This window comes from Bombina bombina, chromosome 7 (genome assembly GCF_027579735.1).
Source record: "Bombina bombina isolate aBomBom1 chromosome 7, aBomBom1.pri, whole genome shotgun sequence".
In the NCBI taxonomy this organism is placed as follows: domain Eukaryota; kingdom Metazoa; phylum Chordata; class Amphibia; order Anura; family Bombinatoridae; genus Bombina; species Bombina bombina.
Window position 1 is genome coordinate 176,456,099 of NC_069505.1, and position 10,753 is coordinate 176,466,851.

The following is a 10,753-nucleotide window of genomic DNA, read 5'->3' on the forward strand; positions in this document are numbered from 1 at the left end:
CCCCAGCAATCGGGCCTGCACAGGTACCGCCGGGGCTTGACGTTATGCTCGGTGACGTCACGTGCAATGACGTGATGACCTCACCACGCAACTTTATTTATTATTTTAAATATAGGAGCAGGGGGCATGCTGCTTAGAAGCCTGTATCTCAGGCATCTAAGCAGCTACAGACCCCCAAGACCCATGGTTGGAAAGGTAATCGCCTAACCTTTCCAACAGTGTAGGTCTTGGGGATCTGAAAAAATAAAAATGTTAAAATGAATTTTTCAAAAAATAGAAAAATACAAAAAAACCTTAAAAAAAAGCTTAGCACCCAGGTGGGAAAGTGCTTAGCACTTAAATGGTTAATATAACTGTGTTGGTTATGCAAAAGTGGGAAATAATGAGATTATCTTTTTAAACAATAAAAATTCTGGTGTAGACTGTCCCTTGAAGTGAACAGTTAAAGGGACATTATACACTCATTTTTTCTTTGCATAAATATTTTGTAGATGATCTATTTATATAGCCCATAAAGTTTCTTTTTTTTAAATGTATAGTTTTGCTTATGTTTAAATAACATTGCTCTGATTTTCAGACTCCTAACCAAGCCCCAAAGTTTTATTTGAATACCGTCAGCTACCTTCTCCAGCTTGCTCCTGTTTGTGTAAAGGGTCTTTTCATATGCAAAAGAAGGGGGAGGGGGAAGAGTGTCTTATTTCCCACTTGCAGTGGGCTTTCCAACTACCTTTTCAACAGAGCTAAACTGAGAGCTTCTAAGTAAGTTTTTAAACAGTTTTATACTGGATTTTTATATCAGTATCTGTGCATCGTATTCTTTATAGTAGTGTCTATTACATGCAGTTATATGAAAAGGAGTGTATACTGTCCCTTTAAGCTAGGCATCTGGTATGGCACCTGGAGGTTCAATCATCATCTTGTGACTGATGCCTTTTATATTTTATACTTGTGTGTTGCTACTGGGAAGATATCATGCCATGTTGCCCCTTGTATGTGTGTTGTTATTGCAGAGTCTGACCCGACTGAGTACCATGGAGTGGCCTGGGCTCATTTCCCCTTAGCTGTGGTCCTGGCTTTACTAGAGGACTTGGCATCTTCATACTCTTTATATTTTAATTTTGTACATTGCGTTTGATACTTTATTTGGACTTTACTGTAGACAAGAGCGCCCCCTTACAGGTTAATGTATTATCTGTTTAGCTGTATTGTTTTCATTATTCACAGATGTTTTGTGTTGTCACCATTTACTACAAGCAATTACTATTATTATAAATGCAGTTTAAAAAACATCACTAAGTTAAATCTACACTGTGGGTCCTATAAAGAAACATTTCTGTCCTTATAAGGGATTATTTCAGACAGATGGAGAAGATGATTTCTTACACAAATGTATTAAATAATATTTAGTATCAATTTTGGATTATTTTCACAGTATTCTACGTAGAGAAAATGTTATTTAAAAAAACAATACACCAATGTTTGAAAAGAATGTGATATGACAAAACAAACCATCTTAATTGTTTTTATTGTAACTTATATGATTGTAAAGACAGTGATAAACAATTGCTGGTATTTGAACACTGAGGGGGGGGGGAGTAATAAAGATTGACGTTCTCTTGTGGAGTAAGACAGTACCTTTGCATTTATGGCAGTTTATGTTACAATAGTGCAAAGAAAAATGAAAGGTCTTCACAAACTTGCATATATTTGTTCCATTCTTTAATCACATTTCTAGTTAATATAGGGTCACTCCTTAAAAGGAAAATGCAACGCAATTATATATATATATATATACACACACACACACACACACGTCCCTGCGTTATTAAATAAAGCACCTAGTTATCTTCATTCTTGTAGAAGCGTGTTCCAGTCCGAAGGTGCCCATATTAACCATAGCCAATGAGACTGGGAAAAAGCATGCATTTCCTGCTACTTCAATATAGATTTATTTCACCCAATATTTTTTTTTTAACATGATTAATTGCTGTTATTTAAAATGCTTTATGTATTTTATTTTGCTTTGCATTTCTCTTAATCTTAGTTGTGACTCTTTACATACAGAACACAAATGGCTTTGTCAGAGAAAAATATCTGCCAATAAAATGTAATTAAATAGGATAAAATTATAGAAAAGTGGAGAAGTCATAATTATTTACTTTCTACAATGACTTTAACTGTTGCATTTAGGGGCTGCACACAAAGTCTGTACATTGGGGGGGGGGACCTAAAACCAGTTTGCGTTACAACTATCTAGTTTTATTCTTTTCAACAGCTCCTATTGGTCTGCAGCTGTATCATGCACATAATTACATTTTAGAGATTATCTTCTCACAATGTGTTGGTTAATACTGAGTGAAGGTTCTGGCTTAGAATCTCAGTGCACACACAAACACCATATAAACACTGGTTAAATGGCAGTTTCTAAAGGAGAAAAAAGGTTGAAAATATTCCACACCCATACATTATATATACATATAAACTATAACACGCGGTGGAATTGACTTAGCCCAATTCCAGGACTTTTTGTTTTTCCTTTTACACTAGGGGCAAAATAGATGTAGCATATCTGTCTACAGCGTAGCCAATATAATGGAAGGGAATAAACCGCACTCACAGAACCTTCATGTTTGAAGAAAAAAAAAAAAACTATTGACACTTTACGCACTATGCCATTTAGCAAACAAGGGGAGATAGTTTGACAGATGCTTCAACTGCAGTACTCTGCATTGCATAGCATTTCTAGATGGAGGGTTATAGCATGCTGGCTGTAGAACCCTGCAACTAAATTACCAATCTCCCCAGGGACTCTCCAAAGATGGAGTAAGTTCAATGGGAAAGGTGATTCAAAAGGAAGAAGGGTTACTATGTACCCTTATGCGCCCTCACCAGGCAATGTAGAGAGGTTGCATCACAGCCATTTAGTTATTTAACCCTCCCTGGGCATTGTGTTTCTTGGTATTTTATGTTAACCATTTATTACATTAATGTAACTTGTAATTTAAAAAAAATTATATATATATTTGTCAGAACACATTGTATTGTTATGTAAAACCTAGGTAACATGGGTAAGAATGAAATAAAGTAAACTATATAGTGTTTACATGATGCTATGAATTTATTGTTTCTAAAAGTTTCATGGAAGTCAAACAAACTTTATTTATTCAGATAGAGCATAAAAAATGTAAAAAATAAAATTGAAAAAAATAAAAATTGAAAACAAAAAACAAAAAAAAAAAAACAAACAACTTTCCAGTTTACGCGTATGATCAAATTTACCTCTGTCTGAATCCTTAAAGTTTAGTTTTGACATTAATGTCCCATTATGTGATAAAACCGATTTTGTTTTATAAACAGGACAATCACCCTATGCTGGTTTTACAAAACTCCACCAACAGATGCAGTTAAGGTACCAGCTGGAGCCTTAAGTGCACTAGAACATAAATTAAATCTGGTCCCTTTTCATAGCAGATTTGCTAAGACAGTCTTTCTGGGCCAGCCCTTTAAGTATTTGCTTCATCTACTTAAATGAAAGTGGAAACGCTACTTAATGTAAATATCTGAGTACATCACAGTAGTGTGTGTATAGTCATAACAAGAACTACAGCATTTTCTTTAGCTTCAAGTGAATTCAACATTTTTACAAAACCCACAAAAGTAAAAGTCACTTTGCAAATAACTGAATATAGTGCCTTTTCATGTCAGGAAAAAAATAATAATATATCACTTACATAAATAGAAAATATAAGTTAGTAAACTCTTGAACACAAGAAAAAAAAAATATATATAAAAATTACAAGAAAATGTCCCCGTTTTGGACAATGCAATCGTACTAACTCACACACTGTATTTATTATATACATACATCTCAATTAGACCAGCATCACGCACAGTAAAGGAGTATAATTAGCTACAAATAAACACTGTTTAAGTACACACATGCTCATAGCCACAAATTGCCTCCAAAAATCAATTATTATTAAAAAGATTCTTCGTTCCTTCCAAATCAAAATGTTCCCAGTATTTGTTTCCTCTAATCCACAGGAGGCAAAGTCTGTCTTGTCTTCTGCTCAGTTGGGATAAGTGCAAATCTGAAAAAGAAAAACGATAAATAAGCTTTATTTGCCAAAACAGAACTCTACAAATGGTCTTGGATTAATTTCAACAATACTACATTGGAGAAAATAGGGATGCATGTCCACATTAAAAATAAAAAAACTTTGATTCAGACAGAAATTGAAAAGCCTCTTAAAACTTGTATGGTCTATTATCAGATTTCCTTTGTTCTCTTGGTATCCTTTGTTGAAAGTAAACCTAGGTAAGATCAGGAGCAATGCACTACTAAAGGCTAGCTGCACACACATATACACAAATGAATGTTGAATATTAACAACAACAAAAAAAGATTTAATCCTGACACACACACACAAAAAAAAAAAAAGATAAGTGCATATCAGAAAGTGCCCCATGTATAGAGGTTGATGATGGTTTATAAATATTTACAATGTATGAACTGTACACTACACAGTTTGCTGCTGGATCTGCAATTTGCTAAATTTATATGCAACATTTTCCAAAGTGTATATAAGTAGTTTTTTCCTCTGTGGATTTAATTACACAGCTGTACTGCTAGGGATACATACAGGTCTGTGCTATGCTTTACTACTGTGTAGATCCGGCACAATATATGCCAGGCAATGTCAAGAGGAGACTATATTGAAACAAAATAATAATATTACATTTTTTCTATATGGTCATGACATCACAGCCTGTTAATTCTGGTTTCCACCATCGGGGACTGTACCTCCCAGTCACATGTAACATAGCCACATTTTGGAGTTGTTCCCCAGCTGCATAAATCCTACATTTTCAGGCTTAGTTAAGAATCAATGCAAAATAGTCCATAGATGGAGCAAAGACCTCTGTAGAGTCCAGTTGGAACAATGAGAAAAATACTCTACCTCTACTCTATTTAGGTTGCTCATTTTGTTGTTTAGTGCGTTGGCTCCAATGTGCTCCTAACATACATAGTATTTTTCTCCTTCTCGTTGCTCCAACCGGACTCTGCAGGGGTCTTTGCTCCATCTAAGGACCATCTGGCATTGATGCCCAATGAACCCTGAAAATGTAGGATTTATGCAACTTGTTGTGAATAGTAATATACATTTTTCTGACATGCCTCCTATATTCACACACCGGCCACTTTATTAGTTAAACCTGTTCAATTACTTGGTAACACAAATTGCTAATCAGCCAATCACATGGAAGCAACTCAATGCATTTAGGCATCTAGACGTGATGAAGACAACTTGCAGAAGTTCAAACCGAGCATCAGAATGGGGAAGAAAGGGGATTTAAGGGACTTTGAACATGGCATGGTTGTTGGTGCCAGACGGGCTGGTCTGAGTATTTCAAAAACTGCTAATCTACTGGGATTTTCATGCACAATCATCTCTAGGGTTTACAGAGAGCAGCAGTTGTGTGGAGGAAAATTCCTTGTTTATGTCAGAGGAGAATGGGCAGACTGGTTAGAGATGATAGAAAGGCAAAAGTAACTCAAATAACCACTCATTACAACTAACGTATGCAGAATAGCATCTCTGAATGCACAACACGTTGAACCTTGAAGCAGATGGGCTACAGCAGCAGAAGACCACACTGGGTGCCACTCCTGTCATCTAAGAACATGAAATTGAGGCTACAATTCACACAGGCTCACCAAAATTGGACAATAGAAGATTGGAAAAACATTGCCTGGTCTGATGAGTCGATTTCAGCTGTGACATTCAGATAGTAGGGTCAGAATTTGGCGTAAACATTAAAGCATGGATCCATCCTGCCTTTTATCAACGGTTCAGGCTGGTTGTGCAATGATGTGGGGAATATTTTCTTGGCACACTTTGGGCCCCTTAGTACCAATTGAGCATTATCTAAACGTCAAAGCCTACCTGAGTATTGTTGCTGACCATGTCCATACCTTTATGACTACAGTGTACCCATCTTCTGATGGCTGCTTCCAGCAGGATAATACACCATGTCACAAAGCTCAAAATCATCTCAAACTGGTTTCTTGAACAGGACAATGAGTTCACTGTACTCCAATAGCCTCCACAGTCACCAGATCTCAATTCAATGGAGCACCTTTGGGATGTGGTGGAACGGGAGATTCACATCATGGATGTGCAGCTGACAAATCTGCAGGAACTGAGTGATGCTATCATGTCAATATGGACCAAAATCTCAGAGGAATGTTTCCTACACCTTGTTGAATCTATGCCACAAAGAATTAAGGCAGTTCTGAAGGCAAAAGGGGGTACAACCTGGTACTAGCAAGGTGTACCTAATAAAGTGGCGAGTGAGCATACATACACACAACAGTGGGGGACTATCATTGGTGCAGCGGCACTAGGGCCCAAGTGCTGGGGGGTCCATAGCAGCCAGTCTATACATAGGTGTGCGCAGAATGTGTACAATCCTAATCTATCCATCCTCAGTATCATTATACAAAGCAGCATGTATATTATAACTATTGCGGATTACGGGGTTATTCTTGGTCAAAATGGTGATAAGCCAAGAACCACTTAACAAGTCTCTTCTTGGGCCCTAACCTACAGCCATCTCATGCTCTGGTTTTGTATGTGGCTAGGAGAGGTTACAAATAGTTGTGACACCCTTGGGAGTTCTAAGTGTGTTTGGTTGGAAGCCAGCATGTAGGAACATTGGATAGAATTCTAGGAAGAATGGGTTTGTCAAGCCCTAGAGTATATTAAACAAAGGGAAACATATACACAACAAATCAGTTTTAGTGTGCAGAATTTGCAATCAGCAATAACTAACTTTGCAAATGCACTTCAGCCAAAAGGTCTCAAGCACTGAAGTGTCTCCTCAGGACAAATGAGACTGTCGTGTCATAAATAAAAAGAGCTTTGTGGTCAGCACCTGATGAGATTACAAGTTTTATTTGGCAGACAAAATGAACTTGTTTATGGGGCCAACGTTGGTTTCACCAGACAAGAATTCTTGCTCATTAAAATAAAAAAAAAAGAAGGAACAAAGATGGATTTCTCTTACAGTAGTTACAAAAAATAAAGCAACATTTAAAAAGGTACATTTAATACCTTTACTGTGCCAGAAATAATGTACAGAGATATATACACGTCTGTTTTTTTTTCTGTTTTTTTTTTTTTTTTTATCTACACATTTATTTAAAACAAATCGTTTAAACTCATAGTTTAACTGTAATTTTTATACTGTTCACAGCAAAAAGAAAAAAACCAAACATGAGGATAGTTAAAATAAAAAGTTTTCAAAAATATCTAACAAAAGAGATTCCCTAATATTTCTATTTATTTGAAATATTATTTGGAATGCTGCACAAGTGCAAAAGACCTGTACACTGATATATTAAAAATACCAATATTGTAAATACAAAATTATCAGGAGGAATTTTCACTGTCATAAACTAGGGGACAGTCTGAGACACCTCTCTGAAATGAATGGGATTACAGACCCTTTGTTTGCTTTTTGGACTCAGTAGAAAATATCAGACGTAGCAGATCTGTGATTAGATATAGCTCCGGAGAGGATTTGTTTGCTCACCGGATGCTGAGCACGTCAAAGTCAACATGTGGGGGGGGGTCATTCAATCAGAATAGAGTGTGGAGAACAAGTGCCAACTGGAGAGAAAGGTTACAAGGACAATCAGACTATTACAGGCTGTCTAGTTCTCATTTATGCCCAAACTGATTGGCGCTAGACCAACATTTCCAAAGAGCACCCTAACAGGTCAGACTTTCACAATATCTGAAGTGGAGCACAGAAATAATCATCTGATCAATAACCATGGATACCAACTTGCTCTTACTCAAGGTAATCCTGAAAATCTGGCCTGTTAGTGTGTGCCGAGGGCTGAAATTGAGAAACATTATACAGGAAGGTAGGATCAGGAGTGTGCACGTGCCTCAGCACTATATGGCAGAAGTTTTGCAACAATGTTATACATTAGCAAGAGCACTAGATAGCAGCACTATATCCTGACATTTATTAGCCCAGGCATGTGCATGCTACCTATCTAGATATCTCACTAACAAAAGAATAACATGATAACTTAGCAAATTTGATAATAGAAGTAAACTGGAAACGTTTTAAAAATGTATTCTCTATCTGAATCATGGAAGAACATTTTGGGTTTCATGTCCCTTTAATGATTCAGATAGACCATGCAATTTTAAACAAATTTACTTCTATTATTAAATGTTTTGCATTCTCTTGGAATCATTTGTTGAAAAGCAAGGACATAAGCTGAGGAGTGTGCAAATCTGGAGCACTACATGGCAGCAGTTTTAAAAAAAAAATGTTACCGATATGCAAGAGTACTACTTCCTGCCACATAGTTCTCCGGACGACTACCTAGGTATCCCAAAAAAAACAAAACAAAACATGGAAACAAAGCAAATTAGATAATTGGACATTTTTGAAAAACTGATGCTCTGTCTGAATCACAAAAAGAACATTTTTAGGTTTCATATCCCTTTGAGACCCAGCTATACTTCCTGTTAGTTTAGAGATCAAAGTAAAAGGGCTTTAACATAAAATCTGAATGCAAAATATATCTTTAAATTAGTTTACGTAGCGATGCAAGAAAGTAGCATAGTTCTAATGTTGTGAATAGAGATTCTGTATCAGTATGGCAAAGTCTTGTTAACCCTTTAGCTGCCAGAGTGGGGTTGCTTTGCCTTACACCGAGACATTTTGTTGTGCAACATATCCCCTGTGTCATTTGCAGCATTACACAGTTTTCATTAAAAGTTGACTTTCTATCTGCAAAAGTTCAGTATTGTGTCATTTACAGCATAAATAAATCCTTCCTGTATAGCTATTAAACACAAATTGTAAGCTGCATGATAATGTAAATTCATATCTGAGGAGAATTTTGTAATGAATTATGTAGCTTTACTTGTGCACAATATTTTTATGAGAACACTTTGAGGAACTGGGTACGTGCAAGAACTCACAAAATATATGTAATGCATTGTGATTGGCTGATGGCTGTCACATGGTACAGGGGCTGGGAAATTGAACACATAATGAATGTATAATGCAGTAATGTTACTTTACTAATTAAACATTTTTTTGAGTTTTTAAATAGTTAATAGTCCTTTAAAAAGCTAAATCGGTTTGTGTTTTCAATTCTAGTCTAAGTCAGTAGGCTATTATAAATACATTTGTTAACACAGGGCTTAATAAGTCAAACCCATCCAGAAATCTGAGGAACCAGCTACACATTTCTGAGCCGTCAGTCAAGTGTTTGGAACATGGATATATAGCAAATAATCTAAACATTAGAAGAAAAAGGTAACATTCTACAAGGAAACAGGGTACAGGACACGGGGTAACCATTATACAAGACACGCTGACTCCTGGGATTTATCAAGTCCTCAGTCAAAATCATAACTCTCAAAGCAGACTGTACCTCTGTCTGATGCGGGTTATTATAGAGCTGTAAGACCTGCACATCATAAATGCTACAGTTAGAATGGACTATTAATGCACTAAAGTAAGTTATTACCTGGATCATCGGAGTCGTTTCTGCGGAGTTTGCTCTGTTGGAATGGAAGACTCCAAACACGCTTTGCTACAAAGTGCTTTACCATCTCTTGCCTTTTTCCGTACAGGACTAAAATCTGCAGGGAAAAAAAAAACCACACACGTGTTAGATTATACAGCTACACTCACATATATAGAACATCTCATTATTATGCTTATTTGCAATATACAAACAGATTCTGCAGCACTATACAGGGGTGCAATAAACAAACAAACATGAGACAGGGATAGCAGACTGTAAAATAAAGATTACAGGGCCCATATGTGTATATATCTATATCTCTATCTCATGTCATATCTAGTTCTGTAACATTTGTAATAACTTCTAACCTCTGTACACACAGCGTCTCTGCTTCTTCTTGAATCGTATAGAAGTCATGCCACAGTAGTGCCATATATGAAACTAAAGGACTCTAAATTCTAGTACTTTTCTGCACCAGATGATGGCTTTGGCTGGGAGAAACAGCTACAACCATTTATATTGAGACATCTTTGGAAAGGTCTCCTCTAGGTTGACACTGAGATAAAACCTGAGGACTGCGTGACCGCCACTATACATTGGGATATCGCTGGTCATAATGACACTAAGGGGCATATTTAACAAGCTCTGTATGGAGCTTGATGCCCCGCGTTTCCGCCGAGCCTTCAGGCTCGCCGGAAACATAAGTTATGAAGCAGCGATCTAAAGACCACTGCTCCATAACTTGTCTGTCTGCTCTGAGGCCGCGGACAGAAATCAAGCCGATTGAATACGATAGGGTTGATTGGCCGCGAATCTGCAGGGTGCGGCATTGCACCAGCAGTTCACAAGAACTGCTGGTGCAATGATAAATGCTGATAGTGTATGCTGACAGCATTTATCGATGTGCGGCAGACATAATACGCTACTTTGTATCATATTCGTTTGCACATTGATAAATATGCCCCTAAAGCTCTCATTACAACAGACAAACAAATGACAAATACGAATGTTTGCTTATTGCCATCTATAATTATGTGTTAAACACCCACAACTGGCTTAAAAAAATAATTCACTACAGATCCGGAGCTGGTAATTGATGCATACGCACATATGCTTCTCCTGATTGGCTCAGCAGCCATATTTCAGCTCTGGACTAGTAAATGAATTGCAAGACTGCAGCTATTA

At 36.9% G+C, this 10,753-nt stretch overlaps 1 protein-coding gene across 1 annotated transcript in view; it reads right to left on the bottom strand.

Annotated features, from left to right (window-relative positions):
* Positions 1–1,508: 1,508 nt before the first annotated feature.
* Positions 1,509–10,753, bottom strand: part of CDKN1C (cyclin dependent kinase inhibitor 1C) — a 14,863-nt gene continuing 5,618 nt past the window's right edge. The window contains exons 2-3 of the mRNA XM_053720434.1: positions 9,569–9,683; positions 1,509–4,091 (exon numbers count right to left, since the gene is read on the bottom strand). Coding sequence (XP_053576409.1) covers positions 9,574–9,683 — 110 coding nt within the window. The 3' untranslated portion in view covers positions 1,509–4,091; positions 9,569–9,573. The remainder of the gene's footprint in view (positions 4,092–9,568; positions 9,684–10,753) is intronic.